General features: G+C 33.0%; 3 protein-coding genes across 25 annotated transcripts in view; 2 read left to right on the top strand and 1 right to left on the bottom strand.

The window, feature by feature from the left end:
• Positions 1-4,548, top strand: part of LOC143254432 (uncharacterized) — a 105,680-nt gene extending 101,132 nt beyond the window's left edge. For all 23 annotated transcript variants that reach the window (XM_076509617.1, XM_076509615.1, XM_076509614.1 and 20 more), the window contains one exon: positions 748-4,548. In XM_076509617.1, the coding sequence (XP_076365732.1) occupies positions 2,354-3,913 (1,560 nt within the window). In that variant the 5' untranslated portion in view covers positions 748-2,353 and the 3' untranslated portion in view covers positions 3,914-4,548. The remainder of the gene's footprint in view (positions 1-747) is intronic.
• Positions 4,260-9,259, top strand: LOC143254435 (uncharacterized). The gene is made up of 2 exons (XM_076509624.1): positions 4,260-4,547; positions 8,707-9,259. The coding sequence occupies exons 1-2, from the start codon at positions 4,260-4,262 to the stop codon at positions 8,800-8,802; spliced, it is 384 nt and encodes a 127-aa protein (XP_076365739.1). The 3' UTR covers positions 8,803-9,259.
• A 39-nt stretch (positions 9,260-9,298) lies between these two features.
• Positions 9,299-23,647, bottom strand: Shmt (serine hydroxymethyl transferase). Its single transcript, XM_076509622.1, has 8 exons — positions 23,241-23,647; positions 20,473-20,695; positions 18,871-19,229; positions 17,865-18,077; positions 14,389-14,502; positions 13,802-13,924; positions 11,586-11,813; positions 9,299-10,081 (listed from the first exon to the last, which is right to left on the bottom strand). Exons 2-8 carry the CDS (start codon positions 20,688-20,690, stop codon positions 9,915-9,917), a joined length of 1,422 nt encoding a protein of 473 aa, XP_076365737.1. The 5' UTR covers positions 20,691-20,695; positions 23,241-23,647; the 3' UTR covers positions 9,299-9,914.
• Between the last annotated feature and the right edge of the window lie 3,001 nt (positions 23,648-26,648).

Below are 26,648 nucleotides of genomic sequence, written 5' to 3'. Positions count from 1 at the left end.
AATCACTTTAATTGTAATTTGGATTAACTTTATTAAGTTTACATGACCCTTATTAGTGTAATCATTACTGACAATGAGTCACTTGTATCATTTAATTGATTAAGCCATCATCTTTAGATTACAGACTATGAATTATATTATTATGCACAAAAACTTGTATGTTCAAAACTTCAAAACAGTTGTATATTAATAAAAAATTTATTGACTATAAATATCTAAAGTTTGAGTTGTTTTTTGGAGAGGGGAGCCTGGTAAGTAAACTTAACCCATTGACTGCTGATTCACTGCATAGAATACAGTCCACTTCCAGCAGTTAAATAGAAGTATGCTGTATAGTTTATGACTTGCAAACATTCTGCATGTGTTTATGGAAGCTGCAGTTAATGGGTCAAAAGAGAAATTAAGGAATTATTGAACTATTTGTTTACAAGGAAAGACATATTTTGTATGGTCAGTCCCTTTTCATGTAAATGTTCTTCAGTTTTCTTAGTAAAGTATTGTTGTTTTTTATATCATAGCTGGCAGAGGTTTGTCCAATTAATTTTTAAGAACTACATGTTGTGTTAGAAGTTCATTTACACATAAAAAGTAAATTACATACAGAATGTATACATGTATCAAATGAAACTTATTTTTGAAAATTCTTACAAATCTTGTTTATTATTAAACAAAATTATTTTGATGGATAGATACAAATTGTGATTGTGCCAGTTTCATGTTAAAGTATAAAACCTTTTTTCTCTTCAGAGCTATTAAAATGGAAAATTGGACCATTGAAGAAGTGGTGCTATGGTTAAAAGATACTGTAAATGTGGATGAAAACACATACAGTATATTTAAGAAAGAATAAATTGATGGCTCAGTACTTGTCGAGTTAACAGTGCAACAGCTAAAGGATGACCTAAAGATTCCTTATGGACCAGCTAGAAAAATTGTTAGTAAAATAAATGAAATCAAATCTGATGTTTTTAATTGTGATTGGATAAGTAAGTTGTCTCAACAACTTCCACTGTCCAGTCAAGAAGCTTTTCAAAGTCACAAAAAGGAAGAATGTTTCTTAAGTGTGATATTCTCCAAGTTGGGAAAACATGCAACTGAATTTGAAAACAGATTTTTATTTCTTGTATTGTATCACCCATCTTCATATGTTCCAAAGGCCAAATTGTGGAAATTTATCAGAGAAAACATTACAGAGTGGAAACATTTGTATTCTGAATTTCATGAAATGGAAGCTCACATGTTATCAAAAGAACCAACACTGGTTCCATTTCATGATGTAGGAGTGAAAGACAAGAAGAAAGTTGTATTGATTGTTGATGATAATCTCTTACAATCTGATGCAGACAGTTTTTATGCTTCTATTGACAAGTCACAAGAAAATGTGTACTTTCCCAAGCCTGGTGAATTACCGTGGAAAATTAAGTTTACAGGAGAAGAAATATCATGTAATCCCCAAATCATAGGTTAAGTTCCCAACAAAGTTAAATCATCAGACAACGTTAATTTAAAGAATCTATTCTCATCAAAGCTTGGTTTTTCTAAACCTATAACTTTTAATGAAGAAGCCTCCTTCCCTTATAAACAAAATACTGTTTTAATCAAACATGAAACTGGAGCAAATAACTTAGAGTAAATTGTTTAGAAATGCTTCAGAAAATAAACAGTTTGCTGAATCTAAATTTGCACAAGAGTTACTTAGGTTTACTTGTGCCTGTCTTAATACATGCAGTAATGGAACAATTTACTTTGGTATTGCAGATACCAAGTCTAGGCGTTATTGTGACAGTCTGGTTTTGAAGGTTTTGATCCATCAGAATTTTATGTCACAGAAATAATTCTTTATCACCAACCTGGAGCTGGGGGCAGTACCATGGCAAGAAGTGTTCTTTGGCATCTGAGAAAAGAGTACAAGTGTGCTGTGTGTTTACTAATCACTGATGACACTTTAGACCAGATCATAAGTTTACTCACCTGTAGTGAAAAGAATGGCATGGTTAAGCCAGTTGTACTACTTCTTGACAACCATGAAGAATCAAAAGCACAAGAATTTTTTCTTAGATTGGAGGAACTTATACGTAAAAAATTTCTAAAACCAGGGTCTGGTAGAGTGTTATGCTTAATATTAAAATGCAGGTGTGTCTCTTCTCAACCAAACATTCCTAACCCAAGTAAAGCCAGTTATTTAACCCAAATGTTGAGAGAAAATGAACTTAAATGGTTTATTAGCAAATATGAACAGCTGGAGAAAAGGCATCTTGGTTCACCACCACATCATCTTCTGGCCTTCATGGTAATGAAGGAAAACTTTAACAAATAATACATAAAAGATTGTGTCTGTAATTGGCTTATTGATATGAATGATGAAGTAGAAGAAAAGTTACTGAAGTATATATCTCTTGTTGACAAGTACCACTATGAATCCCCAGCAATACCTGTTGCTTGTTTTGATACTTTAATGTCCAGGGCTAATATAAATAATAAATGTCACTGGGAGTTTTCCCTCAGTCCACCACTTAAAATTCTTCTGTTAGAAATGATAAAGCATACTCTTGGTTGTGTCAAAGCTTTGAAAGTTGCTCATCCTCTACTAGCTGGAGAAATTCTGCATCAGATTCTAGGAAAGAGGAAACAGCGACTAAGTGAAATGATGAACGAGCTTCTGGAATGCAAAATCTTTCAAACAAAGATATCTAATTCCAGAAAAGACTTGTATGAAATAACTTCAGATTTATCAATGAGAAGAAGGAAATATGAATATGGAGATGGTATGCACACCCAGTTTCCTCCTTTCTTTGAAGATGTTATAAAGGATGAAGGAACAGATCAAGCAGTTGAAATTTTAAAGAAAGCATTCATATTATCAGAATCAGAGATGTACAATCCAGATGCTTTTCTTGCTCAACACATTGCTCATGTATTGTATCTTCAACAAAAGAATTTTAAAGAAGTGCACATTTTTGCAGAAAAAGCTATTAACATTCAACAGAATAGCTCAACTACATTAGACACCAAAGGTCAAGTGTATAAAGAAAAACTTGTTCATAGATACCATCAATATATAAATGACAAAAAAGCTCTTCCACCAAACGAGTGGAAAGAAGCACTGAAAATAGCTTCAAAAGCAGTGGATTTGTTCAGAAAATCACAGGATGTTAATAAAAAAAAGGAGAAATGTAACATAAACCTTATTTGTTACCTTGGAGAATTGCATGTAAATATAACAATTTTGCAGTTATTGATGAGCTCAGAAAAATTGTTTGATAAGGACGTCGTTTATAAATTTTTCTTGGAACAAAATTTTTCTTCAGAAAGTTTGGATTCTGCGTTTTGTGGATATTCACCTTTTGTGAGAAACATTTTAGACAGATCTCAAGAAGTTATCTCAGAGCTGTATAGTAATGTAACAATAACAAAGCAGGAGGAATTTTATGAACAAAATAAGAATAGCTATCAAAACACCTTTCTTCATTGTATAAATGATTGTTTTGCCAAATTCAGTGACTTCATGGAGTATCTTGAAAGAAATGTTGTTATTCAGAACTTATGCTCTGATGCTGTTTGTGCATTTAATAGGTGGAAAATGAAAAAGATGGGTGTAACACATTTTTATCATGTAATGAAACTAGAAAAAACAAAGTTGGAAGGCATGAGGAAGTCACTGAAAAATCTTGAACATCCAATTTATTTTGATTTTTGTGCCCTTCTCATGATTCATGTAGCTCTTGCTTGGAACGTCAAAAATAAAAAAAATTGTACATCTCAAATATTTAAAAAAACAATTGAGTTATGTGAGAAGTTAATTAATGTACCAAGGAGCAGTTCCTTCTTTGAATGCTTTTTTGCATTTATGTTCTTATGGCCACGTGAAAGAATGAAGGTACCATACAATCATAATAACTTCAAAAACAGTTAGCACAACTGATCATCTTGAAACAACACAGAGACAATGTACCATTGGCAGAATTTGACAAAGTGAAAACAAAAAAGGTTCGACAAAAACCTACAACTTTATTTTACCTTGGTAAATAGGAAAATTTTGGTGCATTTGTTTATGTTAAAGAGCTACTTCCTGATAAGAAACAATTAAAGGAAATTTCCAGAAGGAATAGAGATCTGTTTTGGGGAACAAACAATGTGAAGAAAAGTTAAAAAGATTGAAAGGTGTTGTTAAAACAAAGTATGAAATTGCTGTTTGTACAACATTACCTGAAGCTAAGGATATCACTGTGCAAACAGCTTTTCCACTTCCAGAGTACCTGATGACAGGAGAAGATGAGGTAGACTTCTATTTAGGTTTTAGTTGGTCTGCTGCAGTGGCTTATGATGTTTCTTATCCAACTTTTAAGAGTGGAGAGAGAATACACAACTTTAACACATTTGTTTCACTTTGTGGTAGTGATGTTATCCTTGGTAATGAGGATAGAAACTCAGATGATCAGAAACTGACTACATACTGGAAGAAAAAATTTAAATGTGAGAAACTTTTGACTGAAATTTCTAAACTCGAGGATAGACAAAACATTGGTGACAACCTAGAAAATAATCAGGTTTGTGTAAATCATTCATTAAAGCTATTTTGGAATAATTGTTTTTTTTTTTAGCAAAAATGCATAATCTGTATATTAGGCAGAAAATAATTATGTAATCATTGCAAAAACTATAAACAAACTGAATTTGGATTCTTTCTGTTCATTGTCTTATTTTACTGTTCATTGCAAGCAGTAGATAACAACAGGCCCAAAAAAAACTAAAATCTTAGAAGTTCTAGGTGATAGAAGTTTCTTTTTTTCATGAGGTTAACCCTCACTCACTAAAGTGAGCAAACTAAGTATTAAACTAAAGGCTGCTTAGGCTTCTAAGTCAGTATCTGATTTACATAGAATCTTTCTCACCTCATTTGCTTTCCAAGATTTTCCAGTCTCCCTTTTTTCCTACATGTGAGGTTATCTCTCTTTTGGAGTCTCTTGTGCCCCTTCTTTCTGTGGACATGTCTTTTTGCACTCTCTTCAGTGGATTCTGGCAGGAAAATGGAATATACCCACTATCTAATATGATCCACCATCTTTTTTTTTCTTTTCTCTACCTCCCACCTCTTTGCTGCTTCCTGTTGTAGTGGTTTGAACATTTACATGTGATTGAGAATCCATTTCCTACCAAATTTAACACCTGTTCATAGATGCCTCTAAACAGGTTGGGTATGGTTCTGAATACCTTTACCATTCTGGAATTTATTTTCTTGGAATGTAGTTTTTTGACATTAATGTCATTGAGATGTGGAAACTTCTGTGAACTTAGAGTTTCTATGTATTTTTTTACCAGTTTGTGAGTTCTTATTTCTGTGAATTTGCAATTCCCGTCCACCAAGTTACCAGTCTCACACTGCATGGCCCTGGTGGTATTTTTTCTAAGTTTAGATTGGTTTCACCCTCTTTTTGTATGCCTATTCTCCTCCTGTTCAAATTCTTCCCAGGATTCTGTTATTACTTCACAGGTCCAAGTGCACGGTTCTTCTCATTGCCCCCTGTTTAGCCATTTCAGCTGTTATGTCAAAGATTCCTTGTTTTGTTCATTTTAGCAATCTTGTTAGTTTTGGACATTTATCTTTCACCTTAATGTTCCAAGCTTTTTAACCTCTGTTCAATGATAACTTTTCTTGGTTGCTTACTTTCCCAGTTTATTACTATGTTAAATAATTTATCAGTGCTGGCCCATTCAGCACCCTTTTACTCCACGTAATCTGATTCTTCCTTACCTCACTCCCTTTCTTTTCTGGGATTTTTAAGGGTGGTCTGTCCTTTCAACTATTTTTTGTTACAAAATTACTGTCAGTGATTTTTACCTGGTCATTTACCTGCCTCTTACTTCTTATAAGCCTTTCTAATCACTTGTTCTCTTCATCTGGTTCCTCTTTTGTGATGATGCCTCTGTTATGTTTTTCATTGAATCCGTTGGCTACCTATTTCCCATACCATCATACTCTTTTTCACTTGCAGAAGAGATCAGGTATTTTTGCTTTAATGCCATTAGGAATATCTACCACAGGAACAGGTTTATTACCACTATTCTTTCCTTCTCAATTATCAGTAGGATTATCTTTTTTCCAGTCACTCTCCCTCTCATTACTTCTCTGTACAGTCATTCATGCCCGAAGACTCTCCATTTTATTATTTGAAAAGTTCATTGTTATCTTTCCTGTATTGTTTCTTTTGTGTAGCTGGGGGGTTCCTTTCACTCTTGTGATTGGTTGAGTTAAAAAAAAAATTCACCTGACTTGTATATTTCTCTGTAGAAGATAACTTCTTCCATTTCATCTCTCTTCTAATTTGTCACCTCACAGCTTCTCTTGCCTCTGGGAATAGATATCACCTTGATGAGATACTGGTACTACAAACAAGGATATGACTGACCCCAACACTTCCATATCATATTACTTGTTGTACACTGATGTTCCTTTGGGTGTGATCCATTCTAGTTACCATTCTCCAGTCTTTCTACAAAATAAGAGCAGCCATTTCAGCATACAAACAAGTAATAAACAATAACTAAAAACAATTAATCCCATTCTGTGGCCAGTTTCACCTCAGAGAGAATGCTTCTTTCTCTTTTTTCACAAAGCCTGCATCGAGTAGAGGATAGCAGCCCATTCTCAGTTCCACTTTTGGGGTGGGGTTTTCCATAATATTCTGTATTTAATACTTTTATCACCTTTCAAACTATAATACTGTTTCCAAACAATAAAACAGCATTGGGCATGGTTTATATCTTACCATTTCCTTCTGCCATGTCAATTCACTGTACAGTCTCTCAACACAGGTGATAAGTTATTCCTTACCCAATTGTCTTCCTCCATTTTCTTTCTAGTAGAGTGAGTTATCCCTTGGTTCCCTATTACCAAGCCACTCAAGAGGTCAACATGGAGGTATTTCTTCTTTGAATCAGTATATCATTGGTATGAGACTAAGTAAACACTCCCTTTGATCCGAAATAGAACAGGAAGGTTTACAGCAAAGTACAGTACAGACTACTCCGTACACTAAGAACCAAACCATTCCCAGTTGTTGTGACAACCTGGATGGGCCTCAGGATACAGGTCTGGGACATTTGATCCATGCACCTGCTTATTCTGGTAAGTACATTACAAGTTTATCACATACTATACATTTTAACTCGTTCCATAGTCACACGACATGATCTGTCATTCCCCTTGAAGTTTACAGACCATTTGAACAACCATCACATTCTGCCCATCATTGTGACACTTTAGCTTTGCCCACAATATTTTTGTAACATCTTTCTATACTGTTATTTGTATTAGGTAAAAATTTTGTGATGAATGCAGTTTCACAACAAATGATGCTCCTATTAGGTAGATGACTATATGAACTTTCATAGCTTGTTTTATCATTGAAGTATCTGCTCATGTACAATTATTTTTCTAAACAAAACTATAGTGTATTTAAAATATTATATTTTGTAACTTAATAGTTTTTTTTAAAGATAGTTATATGAATTAAAACCTTAAATCAAAATGAACAAACATCAGTTACAGCTACAGCCAGTTTCATGAGGACATATGCCTGGATTCTAATACACCATCTGCAATCATGAAGCACTGTCACTTTATCTATTGTTAATCACAATGTATTACTATGGTAAATGCACGAATATATCATTTTTGGGAGTTAATCAATATAATGTCAAGTCTTAATTTTTTTATATTCTGATCACAGCAATTCTTTTTCGTTCTGTTCTGCTGAGTATACAGCTTACCATATTCTTAGGGAGAAGGAAAAAGAACATTACAGACAATTTATTTAAACTGAAATTAATCATTTCTAAGATGTTTAATGTAACAAATATTAATTTGAAAAACAATTTTATCAACACTTTAGTGAACATTTCTTTACATGCCAGGCAGTAGAACACGAGGTGAACCACATCAGTAAATTTTAATACATCACCAAATGCAAATAATTTTCATGTCATTAAACAGTATTAACATACACAGATGTAGTTCTGTGTAGATTACTTAACTTCAACAGAAGGTATGTGAATGGTTCCTTATCTTAACCTTGAATTATTGTGTAAAATAAATTTTTCAATAAATTAAGAGCAGACAAAAAAATAACTTGAAATAGAATACTGTACAAAATTTTGAACTGAATACATAAACTTCTAATATTTCAAAAAATAACTAATAACAGTTATTTAGGAATACAGTTTAAAGTCTCTCTCACATTCTTTAGTTCATAGACTACCAGATCGTGCAACATTAGTATTAGTGAAAGTTTTCTTTTAGTTTTTTTCTATCCCATATTGGTAATTTTTAATTATAAAAGCACATGGGGTATCTACAGCACTTTTAGATGTGTTGCTTATAGAAAACAGATGTTCCATAGAAAATAAATGTTTCATAATTTTGCACACAAGTTAAAAATCAACTGCATGGAATTTCTGTTAAGACTTTACTTGTAATGCTATGCATACTAGTGAATATAGCTTGTATGGAAAATTACTGAACAGTGATGTTTGTTATCATTAATTGGTCCAAGCTTTGCAGTATTTTTTATTGAAGACTCCAACCAAAAGAACCCATCCAATAATAGCAAGCATTCTATAACTGGACATCCAAAATGAAGTATGTTGTGTTTACAATGTTTTAATCAACCAATAACTGTTAATATTATTTTATTTACGTATTTTTAGGAAGAAAAAGGAAAAAGAAAAAAAGACATTGAAGATGAATTAAAAGTACTTGAGCAGCACTTCTGGAAGTGTGAACATAAATTTGACACAGACTGACTTGTTACATTAGTGAATAAAATCGGTTTAAATGTAAAAGTAATCATATCTTTTTATCAATAAAACTAATAAATTGATGTACCCAGTTGATACACAAATTAAAAAAAATTAAACAATTTTCATGAATACTGTGTGTAACGTAAGTATAATTCATACTTTTTGCTGTTTATTTTGTATGATGAATGCGAGAAATGTTAGAGAAACCATTGAAATAATAAAACACAGCAAGAATACCCTGATTGTAAATACAGATGAAAGGTTATAAAATAAGACAGTATGTAGATGGCATAATCTTTTTTTTTAATTTTAAACTAGTAGTCAGAGGAACATGGGTTTTGTACTTGTTTATCATATAGTAACTGTTTTTCACACTCTTGAAGATGACAGTAAACTACGTTGAACCTTGTAATGATTTTTACAACTATTGATCAATTTAAATAAAGGTTTTGTGTACTACAACATGTTTGTTTATGTATTTTAATATTTTAAGGCTACATTTGTTATGAAGATAATAAAACTATTTTTATCCAATTGATTTTTTTATTTTAGTTACAACAGCCAGTTTCCTGGAAATATTCATACCGGGTGTTTTAATTTATTCAATTTGTCTAACAAACTAATTGAACAAAAGGTACAATTTTAATAACAAATTTAATGGAAAAATACACGTGAACATTTGTAATAAAATATTGTTCAAAATGTTTTGTTTCAATAACATTTACAATTCTTAAAAAAAATTATATTCCTATATAAATGTGATATAAAACTGAAAATAGAATTCAAGCTTTAAAACAGGTACAACTACAATACTCAGTAACAATCGGTGAACTTGAGAAATCTGAAAGTATGTTTTCTCTGAAACAACATTAAAGTATAAAAATTGAAAATTTCCCCATCATGATTAAAGAAAAACTTAATATGTGTTCCAAATATTAATTTGTACTTTATGGACCACAAAAAGACCTTATATTATTTGTTAAACTTGGACAGCTTTAATACTGCTGTCGTAACTTTGATAACAACAGAAAATTAATTTAAGTTTGTAACTTTTAGGAAAGTTTTTAAACAAGTTTCTATGGCAACCAGTTTCAGACCATTTTAATTTCATGTTTTTAAAAAACTTCAAATCCAGGCATAGGAAATTTTTGAGCAAATGTTTCTACGTTCTCACGTAGCAGTTTTAGTTTTTCATGGAATGATGGATCTTCAGCTAAGGTTGATTTAAATTCCTTCAAAGTAGGGCCACTAGCGGCCTTAACTTCAAGAGCAAGTGTCAAACCTGTGAAGAGAAGGAAGGGTGGTTAGCATCGTAATCATATGTGATAGATACACGTAAGTAGTTATATATATAATTCAAATACAAATGCATACTAACTAAACCAGAGACAAAAACTTACATAAAATAAATCTGGGTTATTCGTTCACAATCAACCCTGTATAGGTTCTCATGGAATGCTGAGACTACATTACTGTTAATATGTGAAGTTTAAATGTACAGGGTGTTCCAGAAATGACTTTCCCATTTTGAACTTCAATAAAACCACTATTAATAAACCTATAACTAAATATTTTTGTACCAATTTGACTGTACAGTTTAAGATAATGTACACATTAATAAATAAATTGAGTGAAGTGATTACTACAGACATTTATTAACATAATTCTTAACAGGTTTGTAATCTGTGTTATATTCAGATTTTATTACCAGAATTTTCCTACTTCATATATATTATAATTAATATAATTCATTAAACATAAGCATTAAGTTAATTTTGAAAACAAAACCCAAAGTCAAATTAATACTTACACTATGTTTGTTATTTGGAGTTGGTAATAATAGTTTTATTAAAAGGTCAAGATAGGGAAACATTTCTATAACACCCAGCAAAGTACAGATATACGTGCAATATGTTTCTGAGACAAGGTTGAAGTCATACAACTATTGAATATAACCCTCTTCCACATGTTTCACTTAACAAGAAACAGGTTACAGTAAATACTGCTCAATGTCAATGAGCAAAAAGAACAAACAGAAATACATTTTACATTCAATAATAAAAATATGCTAAATTTGCTTTTCTTCTTAGTAATTTTCAAATATAACTTGGATCAATAAGTGATTCTTATTGTCAAGCTATTGAGCAATTTGTTCAAACTGATTCACTTAGACAAAAGCCAGAAATGTATTTCAGGATGGCTGGTATTGGTATTAACACTTAATAATAAAGCAGAGAACAACATTTCAACCTTCTTAGGTCAACTTCAGATTAACAAAGAGAGCACATCTTAGGGACAAGAGTGTAAATAGGTAAGGGATTGTAGGTGGCATTGCTGTTAGATGTTAGGTTATTAATTAATGTAGGTATAAAGGTGTACCTTTATATTGGAACTTACGCCCACCACTATAATGCTAATGATATGCTGACGATACAATTGCTGGATTCACATCTACAGAACACAATTTTTCAATCACATTAATGCAATGGTCAATTGCAAACTCTTTTTTAACCTGAAGATGACCTAAGAAGGTCAAAACATTGTTCTCTCTTTTATTAGTAAGAGTGTTAATACCCATACCAGCCACCATGAAATACATTTTTATTTTGAGTGAGTTTCTTATCATCAGGAAAGCCAGAAATGTAGTTGGTTGCTAGGTAACCTACTAATAAAAATTAGTTTTTCTTTGTAAGCACTAAATACCAGTTTCTAACTTTAAACTTATGAGCTTTAGAGTTAATATGTGCTGTTTCCAGATTGTAAGGTACCAAAAATTTGTTAATTACCTTTGTGGATGAATTCCACAACCTGTTCCATGTCGGCTTCCATTAAGCCACGAGTGGTAATGGCAGGGGTTCCCAAACGAATTCCACCAGGATTGAGAGCACTTTTATCTCCAGGAACAGTGTTCTTATTGCAAGCAATGGAAATATCCTCCAAAACTTTCTCTGCTCTGGACCCATTCAAACCCATGGGGCGAAGATCTACCCAAACCAGATGGTTGTCTGTTCCACCTTCAAAAAATGGGCAAACTAAGTATAATGATATAATTCCAAGTTTTATAAGAATTTTACAGACATCTGGAATTTAATTTACTAATTAGTCCTACACAATATCAACAAAATGTAATCCTTCATTAGCCCTATTGTTCTTAAAGCCAAATACAATAAATATTAAGAACAATTTCAAACTACTCAGTCAGGTTTAAGTACAAGCATCCAGTTCTAGCAAGAAATTAAACTGCAATTGTTTGTTGTAGTAAGCTAAAGAAGGTTTTTATAATAATTGATAAAACTGTTTTATAACTTATTAATGTATTTCCTTATAATTATTTGTGTGTGTATGTTATAAGCTTGTATAAGCTATTTCATTTCAGTCTATGTGATCTCACTGAAAAACAAGTTAAACTGATAAACTTGTACTAAAGACAAGTGTTTGTAATAGTAATGAAAACATTCAAAAGCAAAAAGAAAAAGCTTCAGGAAAAAAAGGTTAATTTCATTTCAATAGTTTTTTTGTTCCATTTAACCTTTAATAAAAAGCCTTACCCCATAGAGTCCACCTACCTGCTGTCCCTTGTCTTTCTGGCTCCTTTCATAATCATAAAGTGTGTTCTGCACTGAATATCACACTTAGATATTGGTAAAGAAGATATCTTTGCTATTAAGTAGTTTTAGCTGAAATCTCCATATTGAAAACTTTTGAAATACTGCATAATAAATTTTAGGTTTGGCTGTTTTTGTTATTCTTACAAATATTCATAAAAAAACAAATCACATCAACTTTTGGAAGTTGCTCAATATCTGTATAACCAATAAAATTACAATTCACAAAATCACAGAATAATCATACAATTGAAAATGTATGCAAAGCTCCATAGAAATTTAGTAAAAACTTTCACAATTTTCATTTTACACTTATTCTGCATTTACCCACAAAAAAGAAAGCTCTATCTTCCCAAAGTGTTCCACAAAAGAACAGAAAGTGTAATAAATATATACTGCTGTGAGGTAAGACAACAACAATAGAAAAAAGGCATGATAGTTTTTATTTTCTATTCTTTTTGTTGAAAGTAAATTATGTTAACAATGGATATAAAAATGTAACGACAAAAAACAAACATTAACATTTAGTATCATTTCTTCAAATTGCTCAACTTCTTTTGGAATATAACTAAAATGCTTAGCACCTAATGAATTTTTAGCTAGTTTAACTGCATATGAAGAGATAGAAAACATTTATTAAACCCTTATTTCAAAGAGTAAGCACTGTTTATAAAGACTACTTTTAGATATTCTTTAAAGTGATACAGTTTACTGATGTACATGTTTAAGAGAAGATAGTGACTGATTACAAGCTGTTTTTCCATCTGTTGATGTTAGAGAACAATATTTAATTATAAATTCATATTTTTATAAAACAATAATATTGCAGTTGAGAAACATTAAGATCAATACAAAAACCTCCACAAAGACTAGTCAAGTCAAATAATCATGAAATACATCCTTTTTTTGTAACAATGGAGATAAAATTTTCTACTGAAACGGCATTTAAAAATAATTTACTCATCATTCAGACATATCTCTCTCTTGTGTGTGTGTGTGTGTGTGTGTGTGTGTGTGTGTGTGCGCGCGCGCATGTGTGTGATGAATAGTTACACTTTGTAAATACAACTATTTGTTAGTTTTGAATTTTTGTGCAAAGTTACATGAGGGCTATTTGCACTAGCCATTCTAATTTAGTAATGTAAGACTAGAGGGAAGGCAGCTAGTCATCATAACCCACCATCAATTCTTTGGGCTACTCTTACCAATGAATAGTGGGACTGACCGTCACATCATAATGCCTCTACAGGTGAAATGGAGAGCATGTTTTGATGCAACGGGAATTTAAACCTGCAACCCTCAGATTACAAGTACAGCACCCTTACCACCTGGCCATGGTGGGCCTACAACTGAATGTAGACAATCTCCCTCACCAGGAACATGACTACATCACTCACCAGAAATGAGACTATATCCTTTTTCTTGTAGGCATTTAGCAAGCACTTTGGCATTTTTCACAACCTGTTCCTGGTATTTCTGAAATTCAGAAGTCTCTGCTTGTTTCAAAGCTGTAGCAATACCTGAAAAAGAATTAATAAAAAAATGTTTACATACAGATTACACAAGAAAAAAACTGTAAAAGTAGCTTCTTGTGCACATAAATTGAAGCATACAAACTTAACCTGGCAAAATAGTAGCCAAGGGTTATCTTTAAAGTATGCAAGGAGAGCTGGAATTAGGTTAAAGATGTCTTCCTCTATCAACTGTAAACACTTACTTGAAGAAATTAAATATTATAAGAAGTTTATTTATTATGGTAAAACTTTAATATGAAGCAAATAAGACCACAATCATAGGAACGCATGTTCCACCTTCACAGCAATTGAATTTTAAATTATTAATTTTTGAATATACTTTTTTCAAAGTTTGTTTGAAAATTACTTCAGTAATGCCCAAAAAAATAAAAACTATTTTTATCTATTCATGTACGTTTTTTGTCTGAAGAATGTAGTAATAAATCCATTATTAAGAATGTATTTATTACCTGCTATAGCATTGTTGTGTGGTCCTCCTTGCAAACCTGGAAACACAGCTTGGTTAATTTTCTCTTCAAAATCATACATCACATTTTCTCCTGTTTTGGAAACTTCTTTTACTCCTGCAAAAGATTAAATAGAAAGATGCACAATTGATAATTGAAAAACAAAACAAAACACAATTATACAATATTTTAAAGAATTGAAATAAACACAAGTTATGCAAGAAATGTTACTAATTTATCAGGGCTCAAGGAGATGTAATGACAGTGTGGTACTTCATGTCACATAGTTCACAAAGATAATGATGGGCTATACATCTAGGCATATCATAAAGAATTTCACATCTGTGATGATGTACACATCTCCAAATTCCTAGAAGCTAAGTTCCACCAAATGTACACAGCCTCTTAGAGCAACACAATGATGGAGAAGCTGAGAGAAGGTTCTTGTTAGTACCACCAAAAATTAAGAAGATGGCAAAAGAAAACTTGGACCATTTCCTCAAATATTTCAAGCAAAATGTTACTCAGAATGGATGGACTCAGCAACAGATAGCAAACTATCTGGTTCTAGATACATGTGGTCTTGAGTTCAATACCTAATAGAAACTGGAAGAGATACACTCAATGATTGAGACACAATTGTCAATGAGCTGTGCCATAATTTTGAGCCTGTCAAAAGTAAGCAAGCTACACTGCCCAGTTTAATGTTCAAAAGCAATGACCCCATGAAAACTTGGATGCTCATAAGGACATTAAGAATATTTCTTTTTTGAAGCACAATTACAGAAAAGGCTCACAGTTCATAGTTCCAAATTTTTAGCATTTGATGTACATTGTGATAATCTAGTGAGTAGTGAGTTAGAACTATGATTCCATCTTTGCAACATCATGCACTGAGTTGTCACTGTTATGGGTTCGAGCATCAGGATCTCAGAGGTGGACTTTTTGTAGGAATTGTCAACCAGATGTGCTTTTGCACAAGGTAAACTGTAGTTCTGTAACACCACTATCCATGGACAACCAGGTCAGACCTAAGAACAGTGAGCATTCAAAAAGGATGCAGTAACTTTTCATAATGTGCGAGTGGTATTCTATGGTGTACTACGAACAAGGTATCATGTCTGTTGTAATTTACTATTGTAATGGATCTAAAAAAAAGTTCTATCTAAGTGTTGAGTTTTACTAGTTTTAGTCTGTAACTATACATATAGGGCTACTCAACTTTTAGTTGGATAGGTAGCAGAAACAGACATGACACTAACTAGCCACTCACAACAACTACAACAAACTTGTCACTTTCACAGAAAATAAAGTTTTGTAACAGATGGCTTTAGAAGACTCTGAAACTAACATAGAGATGTGAATTTAGTCAAATCCTCAGATTATGGCATTAAGGATATAACCAGTGTTAAAAATAAGTGGATAACTGAAGAAAGAATAATATAATCTTAAGATAGTGCATGGTTATCACCAATAGTTATTATTAAAAGAAGGAAGGAATGCCAAGACTCCATGTGGACCTTTGGACAGGTGAACATGTAATACATCAATGCTTTCCCTCTACTACATATAGATGAATATCCAGATGCACTGAAAAGCACCCACTAATCCATTCCACTACCGGGTCTTTAAACAATGAAAAGTCAATATAAATGATGAAAGTAGACCTAAGATTGTCTTCACTTCTTAAAAAGGATATTAGTTCTGTGCCATGCAATTTGCATTGTGTAACATGTCTTCTTACATTTCAGGAAAGCTAACGGAGCTTACACTTAAAATGCCACAATAGAAAATGTTTCATCCACGTGGATAACATACTTGTTATTGGCTGAGGATCTAAAAATGATATTACAATCCAAGAAGAATGCAGATTTGAAACAGAAAATAGGAAAGAAAGCCAGACCAATGAAGGGCCAGTTTGAGTTCCACCAGTGTAAAGGGACGATTATAGTCATAGAGACAATCAGCTCAAAAGGAAAGATATGATTGCTCTGCCCAAGTCTTGATGGCTAAAAAGGTAGAAGAAGAGGCAAAAATGCTAGATATCCAGCAGAGTATCGGTGATGATCTGGGTATCAGCCACTTCCTGACCATCAGAGAGCAACATCAAGAGGGAGACAGTGATACTGCCCATTGACCTTTTGAATCTTGTCCCAAATGACTTTGGAACTGGTAGTAGAGGAAATGCTGGTTGTGAACTTAATCCAAGATTCCTTCTGGCTTTAATGCCTTACCCATTGAGCATGTGCACAGGCCCGCTGGAAAGCGATGCAATTCGAGAGTGTGGGATATCTACGGAAAGTATCCTATGCTTGTGTTTGAGCCTTCCGTGCCATGTAGCAGGCAGGATTCCACCATGGACAAGAACATAGTGGAAAACGTGTCGAGGTTTCAGAAATACATTGAGAAGCTGCTTGTATAATACAGTCAGTTACTGCTACCACACAGTCATCTATTGATGGCTTACAAACAATGGCAGGATCAAGTTCTGTGAGAGCAGTGAAAGAGGGCCAGTTTGCCTGATCCAGCTTCCACTCTGGCAAGCGGGTCAAGTGGCATCAACCACGGCCAGTTTCTCTCAAGATTAGAGGAAAATGATCACTGCCTTGTAGATTATTGTCAACCCTCTATGAAAAATGAGAAAATAATGAAGGGGAGCAAATTTAGAGATCAATAGCAGTAAAAGACTGACTAGGTGTATGGAAATAAGTAAAAGAACCAGTATTGAAAAGAGAAAGGTTGTGATCAGAAAGCACATGCTCTACAGAGCAAACCCCTCCTATCAATATCAGAACTTCCCGAGGGGATGATGTTCATTAAAGTCCCCCAGGATTAAAAAGGGAGATGGCAACTGTTCAATGAGAGCATCAAGGTCTGATTGATCAAATGTCTCTCCAGGTGACAGATAGAGAGAACAATCAGTGATGGTATGACCCAAGGAAACACAGATGGCTACCTCCTCCAAGGGTGTGTCGAGTAGCAAAGACAGGGTGGGCACATGCTGATCAACCAACAGTGCCACCCCTCTGTGCACTTATCTATCACAGAGCCTGTCATTTCTGTATGAAGAAAACTGCCAAAAGGTGACTGTATTGGCAAGTTTCATAAATGTATCCTGTAAGGAGAGACACACAGGATGGTAGGAAGCAATCGGTGTTTTGATGTCATACAGATTAGAACGTAAGCCTCGATAGTTCCATTGTATCAGGGTGGCCATTTTTATTTCACATGTAGGCAAATTGGTCGGAGAACCCTTCTGTTTATGACCATGTTTTTTTTCCTTATTCGAGGGAGGTCTATTGACCTTAACATCCTTTTTGTGTATAAAAAAGTACTTTTAAAACTAAAAATATAAATTTTAGGCCACACTTGTGTATCTTATTTTTAAGACACTGGACTATGTTCTCAAAGTTTTTTTTTAAACTTAACATATTGTCATAATTTTTATATATATACACACGCAAATTTTATAACCTCACCTTTCCTGTAAAAGATAATCCCAGCTCTAGGTCCTCTCAGTGTCTTATGGGTTGTGGTGGTTACTATATCACAGTGTTCAAATGGACTAGGAGCAACCTTGGCTGCAACAAGGCCACTCACGTGTGCCATATCAGCCATAAGAATGGCCTTGTTTTCATCAGCTATTTCTCTGAACCTCTTATATTCAAGATCACGAGGATAACAGCTTATACCTAAACAAAAAACAAAAGTACTTGAAATTAGCTATTTACTTCAAAAATCAAAAAACATCAGGAAACTGTTTCAGTATGGTATTTGCATATACAGCACATATTAAACAGATAAAAAGTGGAAAGAAAAAAAAGAGAGACATATACTTAATTTTATATTACTTTATTATCATTTACTGAGTATACTTATAGGAAACAATATATGCTTAATAAATTTTACTTTTATTGTTTAAAATATACAATCCTAAAGTTGCACAAAAAAACAATAGGAATTGTCAATTTTATTTTCAACCTTGTTCAAAAGATACATTTATAATGGATTGAAGTGAGGTCTAATAATATATGTAAAAATGGCTGGTATGGATAGAGAAAACTTTATGTAGAGGAGCAAACATCATTTCAACCTTCATCGGTCATTGTCAGGTTGACAAAGAAGGAAAGAGGTAACTGACCAAAGAAGGTCAAAATGTTGTGTGCTCCTCTACATAGTGCTTTCTCTATCTATACCTACCATTTTTACATATATATTTTTCTCTACAGGTAGGTTTTCTTGTCATCATGAATGAAGTGAGGTCTGTTTCAGAAAATTTTCCACATACATATATTTAGATTGAATTTAATTATAACCTTTATCTGTAGAAAGACATATACCATATATTATCTAAAAATGACATCTATAAGTTTCACGAAAAACTTGCTTAATTCTGTAATTTAAAAACTAGAATAGATTATAAATTAATTAGACAAGAAAAATAATTGTCAGTTATTAATCATTATTCATGTGATTCATGTCCACCTGCAATGATAAGTTTGGGTTTAAAGAGCCTGGCATTTTCTTGTAATCTGTCGTAGTCAATAAGTCCTGTGGTCGGATCAACTTTGTAAGGCATAGATTCAAAAAAGATGGATGTAGCAGAAATTTTTTTCTTATCTGTCATGTACCCATGAGTGAGATGACCCCCATCAGGAAGATCCAGCCCCATGATTCTTCCATGAGGTTCTACAAGTGCTGTATAAACTGCAAAGTTAGCTGGTGAGCCAGAATATGGCTGAACATTAACTCCCCACTTCTCTGGATCTAATCCATACACTTTAAGAGCTCTTCTTTGGCATAGTAATTCTACCTGGTCAATAAATTCATTTCCACCATAATACCTACAGAAAGTGGTGATAAAAACATCATTAGTGTATCAACATCACTAGAGTAGCATAAAGATGTTAAAATTCTAATACATATATGACAACTAAAAACAAATCATTCTAGATTTATTTCACTGTAAAACTTCAATTGTCCTTAACTTATAGTCATGCAAATACTACAATTTAATGAACAAGTAACTTAACTTTTACACACACATTATATATATAAAATATTGGACAAAGATATGCTAAGTGAAACATTTCAAAAATCAAATATACATGTTAACACTAAATGTTACTGTTGAATTTTTCATATGGTATATGTTATATTCATTCAAGTTTGTAGCCCTGTACTGAACTACCATACTTTGTTTGGTTTGATTTGATGTAAAGCTACATGAAAGATAGCTACACTACTCATTTCTAATCTAGCAGTGACAGATTTAAGGGAAGACAGCTAGTCAACACCACTCACAACCAACAGGTAGACTAGTTTTTGTTTTTAGTTTTTACCAATGGATTTGACAACTACATAACTCCTCCACAACTGGAAGGGTAAGCATGTTTGGTGTGAGGAGAATTTAAACCTGTTGCCCTCAAATGGTGAGTTGAGCAGTCTAACTAACCAGGCCAAGCTTGAAGTACTGTACCTTGTATTGATGTTTTTAACTGCTATGGTGAGTTGACAAGTCTAGCTAACCAGGCCAAGCTTGAAGTATTTTACCTTGTATTGATGTTTTTAACTGTTAACATTCAGCTGATCAACAGAAAACATCACAATATTCTTAAAGGTTAGATAAGGTTTGTTACACACATACAACAGCTTTATACCACCTCTCATAAAAAACGTCAAAATTTCAATAAAATAATTGACTTCAAAACAAGTGTAAAACTGCCTTTCAATATAATCACCTTGATTAGTCTATAAAATAATTTCTCGTTCAGCTTGTAAACAATTCATGTATAGCAAATCTTTTCATCATTTCACAATTTCTTAAATTTTTCTAGTTTATAAGATTGACAAAAAATAAATAAATAAAAATTGTTAAATTTACCTTAACAACATTCACGTTACTTCTAGAACGATTTTAGAATATTACCAGATGCATTAACTTGCATAAATGCAGATCAGTTTTCTAAACAAGCATTCACTTTTATGAATCAAAGCCATAAAACAGGCATCTCTATATTAGCAGTGATACACAACTCAAACATACTGTAATGGCATGTTTTAAACACAAAATAATTAAAAACAAACCTCCTTCCAGGATAGCCTTCTGAATATTTGTTATGTAAACAAGAACTTAAAGACTGCAACACTGCAAGACTGGTAAAATTCTCTGATGCAATCATTTCAAGCCCTTTCTTCTGTCTTTGCTTTTCTTTTTGAATAAAACCATATAGTTCAGGATCTGATTCATCAAGGGATTGGCTAAGATACCAACTGTTTCCATTTTCTGGAACTGTTACAGACATGTTCACTGCAAAGATTAATTAAAACTACATCAGCATCTATATTTACAAACATCCCCGTGTAACCTAAACAGCAGAATGAAAAAATGTATATTTCTTTATAATCACCTTTCTCCTATAGAACAGGCAGATACATTACTTTTGTACAGGAATTTTATTTAACAAGTTCCATGAGCTAGATATCACAGAAACAAAGTATCTGTACAGCTTTTATAGTTTCAAAACTTTCTTGTTCCTTATCTATTCTGTGGTTTTTTCAAATGAACCAAAAATACTTTAGAGCTATATTAGATAGTTTTTCCAAACAGGAAATTTGTTCCAAATGTGGAATTTTAAAATAGTACTGAACTTGAACTAGGTGAGTTAAGCCCAAGGACTGGTTTGCTTTATTTTGAATTCCACACAAAGCTACACAAGAGCTATCTATACTAACCATCGCTAATATATGGTGAAAAAGTAGAGAGAAAGCAGCTAGTTCACACCACCCACTCCCAACTACTGGGCTACTCTTTTACCAAAGAATAGTGAGACTGACCAAGACATTAAAAGGGCAGGGATGTTCAGTGAAAGGGACTCAAATCCACAAGTTGTGTAAAACCAAGGAATGACCAGACTGACCACAGTGTGTAAAACAATCTTTATTAAACACAATACAAATACAGTATCTGTTTATCCCCTAGGGCACAAGGGAAGTTCACTTCTTTGCTTAGTTTTACTCACTGATCACCCAGTGAAAGTCAGGTCAAGATAAGGCTTTGACGAAAAATTAGATTAACTCAATGAAAGGTTAATACCTTTAAAGAAACTTTGTATTTACCCAATAGAACATGCACCACCATGCTATGGTAATTCTCATTACACAAAGGTGGGGCTGTATCTTCCACATATTACCTTTATAGACACATTGGTGTCAACTTCCTGATATAAGGTCATTGCAAGCAATGTTCTCCAAAGGTGGTTACTGGTATCACAAATTTCAAATATGACAAAATAACAGAAGTAACTCAAAACAAGATCAACTTAACCATTTTACTTACCACGTGTTATTTGAAAACATGCACATATTCATAATAACAAAGGATAAATTCAGTAAATTAAAACCTATGGTATATTCCTATACCACAAAACTGTTGTATACAAAAAATACTACATTTTTAATGAACTTGTTTAATTCTAAATTTTATGTTTATCAAAATTAATAATGAATATTTTATTACTATCAGGTCACAGTCATTTTTCAAATAAATCATTAAAAATAATTTCTCAATATTAAAAATGAAAAACAAAATTTGTACTCCACAAATATTTTAAGTTTTTCTCATATCAAAAGTTAGGTCAGAAAAATATTTAGCTTTCAATATTGACTAAAAAACATATAGAAAAATTGCACACTTTAATTTATGAAAATTTTTAAAAACTCAGAAGGATTTTAAACAATGAAGGAATTTGTTAACTGTGTGAAAAAGTGAAAAATTTGGAGAATTTTATATTGTAAGCATTTCAAAGGTAGTTTTAAAACTTCAAATATATTTTTAAAATGAACTCTCTTAACTACTTTGAAAAGTATTTTTGTGAGGTTTCTATAAAAAGACAAGTGTTCTAATTATCTTAGTAGACAAACACATTTTCCATAAGTGTGAATAAACAAAATTTTCTTATACAAAGAGTTTGATGAAACTTGATATCAAACTACAAACACAAATGGTTCACACGTCTTATAGTAACTTTGTTTTCTGCCAGAAGTTTTGAGACCCTTCAATAAAAGGTTTACATTTCCAAACCAAATTATATATATATACACACACATGCATACATAAACGGTTTTAAACCTGTACTAACAGTGTATATTGAAATGTTTAAAAATAATTACCTGATATGAAAAAAAAGAAAAAGCCATTATTACAAAAAGCACTTCGTCAGTACAAAGTGCCATTCTCAAATATTTGTTTATTGTCACAAAACCTTCTAAGTGTCATGGATAAATACAAACGTGTGTAATGGCAAACAATTCATCTACATTCCCACAGCTTACACAAGCTGACCTTGAAACTATTCCATTACAGAAAGCTTCACATGCTATACAAATACTATACATTGTAATACAAGCCTACTGTAATAAATATGCAAACAGCTTGATATTCAACAGACTTACTATATAGTAACAAGGCTTTTGTTTTACATCTGAGGAATACAAAATGACTAAATAGGACTCTTAATTATTTTGTCTGATTAACTCTTAACTTACAATAGAGCAAATTAATTTTTTGCACTAGAACTCCAATCAGATATATAAGTACAAGAAAAATGGTGTGTTTTCTTATAGCAAAGCCACATCAAGCTATCTGCTATCTTCACCGACGGGAATCGAACCCTTGGTTTTAGCATTGTAAATATGAAAACTCACCGCTATCCCAGCGGAGGACTTAAGGATAAGAACAATGGTACTTACGTAGAGTTTAGTTGTACTACTAGTAATATTAATATTGTTAGCAGTACTGTTAGTACCACTTTGTAACTACACATCGCCATATTTACAAGGAAATAAATACTTACCTAAGAATGCACTAATAGCTGTATTTACTAGAAATGTTAAAGAATAACCAACGTCTTTACGCACCAATACTTCGCAGCCGAGAGATTGAATGAACACTATAACCTGATAAAACTACTTCGTAAAGCTTGTCAACGTGACTTAGCAGAAAGCCCTCTGTCATTTAAAACGAGATTAGAAAAATAATTTAAAAAACTGAAAATAAAACAATTTGCCACAAGTAACAATAGTAAGGTGCATATTAAGTAGTGGTTCAAGATACTATAATTAAACAATGTGTTTCTCAATTCTGTGTGTAAGACAATAACATATCTCTAATAAAATGTTCTCATTTCAACCATCTTAAACAATCCGAAGATCTACAGACTTTCCGCCATTGCAGGTTAAGATTACTAGCTGAAATAAAAAAAAAAACAACTTAATTTAATGCTAACGATAATTACAAGAAAAAAAAAAGAACCAAAGTGATACTTTAAAACTGCTCTTGCACATCGACAAGAAAAGAAAATACCAAAACAACACCCTTTATATTTCGGAATATCATCAATTTCCTTATTTATTGCTGTGAAGACCTGAGCTTTACTGCTACAGAAAACAACTCTTTATAAAAGACAGTCAGTCAGTTTAAAAATTAATTAAAAAAATAAAAACAGCTCGCGTGCATGTAAAAAATTGAATTAATTTATTCTCGCCCCTGCAAAACATCTTCACCTCAGATTTTTAAACTATGGTACACGTACTACTGGAGGTATGTAACGTCGATGCTTGGTGGTGCGCGAAAAACAAACAAACATGTACTATTCTCTTTTCTAACGGACTCGGCCTCTTTCTGTACAGACTCGCAAGTATTTTCTTCCCTTCACACTGAAAAAAATTGTACAACGTATTCTTAAATTATGTTAGAAAAATAATTCCTTTCTTTACATTAGTGGGAAGGTGTTAAGGATATGAATTATTTGTACTTTCAAGATTTTTTTCTTCTAAATTAGGCTTGGGTGCGTACTTTTAAAAATTTAAACAAAAAGTTGTATGTGAGTCTGAAAGTTTTAGAAGCATTAATTTACACAATAAAACGAGTTAAAAAACACAGCCTTCATACAGCAAATCTTAAATCAAAATATAAAACTGCATATTAAAATTAAATTGAATATAATGTGGCACAGTGACGTGAGACAATAATTTACATCAAATTAACAGTTCAAGTACTCTCTTCAAATGAATATTACAAAATAAAACAAAGCGCTCCGTACTACCAAAAATAAAATAAATATTTCAATACTATAAAATATAATAAAATAAACAACTTGGCCCCAAATAAAAACACCGTATTAGGCAAGTTACTTTCAAAAAAACAGAATATGAAATATAATACAAGAGGAAAAAAAAGAAGAAACTCGGTCTCTCTCTGTCTGTCACTGGTGACATTAACCTATTCAATCTCGTATACATTTTGGTGAATGTGAGATTGAATAAGTAGTTTTTCTGTCGTCCATGTCTTCTGTGCGTTGAGGTTATACTTAAGTGGATGAGAATTGGGAAATTTTCCTTCTTAGCTTTGTAGCCACAGCAAGAAACTTTGGGTTGTTTTGAATTTCGAGCAAAGCTACACGAGGGCTATCTCCTTTCCAACAATTACTATTAGTGATGATCAAGTAGTTTTATAGTTCAATATCTATCATATTTCAGTCCCTAGCGCTTCAGCAAAACCCATGTAGCTCTGGTTTGGTCAAACTCACGTTACCTATTTTTATATGGTGACGAGTCACTATTGTCCATTTGGAAAAAAAACAACAACGTATACATTCTGTGGAGAACATTAACAAAAAATATTGTTGTCCATCTACCGAGTTACTATCACTGAAATAAACCCAACTAACTTGCACAATGATCATCCAATGACTTCAGATGTTTTGGTAATCATATATCTGCTTCCAAATGTATCACACTACAAGCTCCCCATGACACTGCCCATTCCTGTGTGAAGGTAAAATATAACAATTTGTAGATTTGGTACATCTCCAAGATCAGAAATAATCAGCCTCTCTGTCCAACCACCATTTGTCAGTATAAATTGGTTGGAATGCTAGCTTCACTTGTACTTCATACAAATCGAGATGATATTGTATTACATTATAATTTCTAAAACAGTCATACATAATGGTACGTTTGTCAGCCAAAAGAAATAAACAAGTGCTTTAATAGAGTAACTGTTGATACACAGATTAGTTGTTCAATAACACACGCCTTTCATTCAAAGCAAATAATTATAAGATATAGTACGCTTTATAAATACTTAATTTCCAAAATGTTGCCATTTCATTTCAGAATAACTTTTAAAATTAGATAAATTATGATTCTATTGCATTATGCAATTTGAATTTCCTGTTAATGCATTTCTTTAATGTTTAAATCAGTTTTTATATCTGAAACCAGCAAAAAACAACAACAATACCCTTCTCTTGTGTTTGTTTGTTTTGGAATTTCGCACAAAGCTACTCGAGGCCTATCTGTGCTAGCCGTCCCTAATTTAGCAGTGTAAGACTAGAGGGAAGGCAGCTAGTCATCACCAACCACCGCCAACTCTTGGGCTACTCTTTTACTAACGAATAGTGGGATTGACCGTCACATTATAACGTCCTCACGGCTGGGAGGGCGAGCATGTTTGGCGCGACCCTCAGATTACGAAGCGCACGCCTTAACGCGCTAGGCCATGCCAGGCCCCCCTTCACTTGTGATTTTAAGTTTGAACTCTTCGGTTTGTTTTGAATTTTGCGCAAAGCTGCACGAGGATTATCTGCACTAGCCATCCCTAATTTAGCAGTGTAAGACTAGAGGGAAGGCAGCTAGTTATCATTACCCACCGCAAACTCTTGGGCTACTCTTTTACCAACGAAAAGTGGGATTGACCGCACATTATAACGCCCCCACGGCTGAAAGGGCGAACATGTTTGGTTGACAGTGATTCGAACCACCCGACCCTCAGATTACGAGTAGAATGCATTAGCACTTGCTTATGAACTATTCGACTTATTGTTTCTAGATACGCATGAAGCTACATTATGAGTTCTGTACCGTGCCAATCACGTGTATCGAAACGTGATTTCTTACGTTTATAACCCAACAGACTTACCATTGTACCACTAGTGAGGATGGAGTAAGATATACTAGAATAAATTTTGATTTGAATTTCGCGCAATTGCTACACAAGGGCTATCTGTGTTAGCCATAATTTAGTAGTGTAAGACTGAAGGGAAGGCAGCAAACTCTTGGACTACTCTTTTATCAACGAATAATGCGACTGACCGTCACTTTATAACGGCACCACATTGGGCTGTCTGCTGTGTCCACCAAGGGGAATCGAAGCAATGATTTTAGCGTTGTAAATACATAGAGTTCCCACTGTCCCAAGG

The sequence above is a fragment of the Tachypleus tridentatus genome, chromosome 6 (assembly GCF_004210375.1).
Source record: "Tachypleus tridentatus isolate NWPU-2018 chromosome 6, ASM421037v1, whole genome shotgun sequence".
NCBI lineage: Eukaryota > Metazoa > Arthropoda > Merostomata > Xiphosura > Limulidae > Tachypleus > Tachypleus tridentatus.
Note: the sequence above shows the minus strand (reverse complement) of the source record. Positions and strands in the feature narration are given on the sequence as shown.

What these genes read in the sequence shown, in the direction of transcription:
- LOC143254435 (XM_076509624.1), top strand. Translation starts at nt 4,260, where the DNA reads ATGACAGGAGAAGATGAGGTAGACTTCTATTTAGGTTTTAGTTGGTCT. An exon ending in ACAACCTAGAAAATAATCAG is followed by an intron (nt 4,548 to 8,706) that starts GTTTGTGTAAAT and finishes ACGTATTTTTAG; the next exon opens with GAAGAAAAAGGAAAAAGAAA.
- Shmt (XM_076509622.1), bottom strand. Translation starts at nt 20,690, where the DNA reads ATGTCTGTAACAGTTCCAGAAAATGGAAACAGTTGGTATCTTAGCCAA. An exon ending in ACACAACAATGCTATAGCAG is followed by an intron (nt 13,925 to 14,388) that starts GTAATAAATACA and finishes ATTCTTTTTCAG; the next exon opens with GTATTGCTACAGCTTTGAAA. An exon ending in AGGATATAGTCTCATTTCTG is followed by an intron (nt 11,814 to 13,801) that starts GTGAGTGATGTA and finishes CATTTTTTGAAG; the next exon opens with GTGGAACAGACAACCATCTG.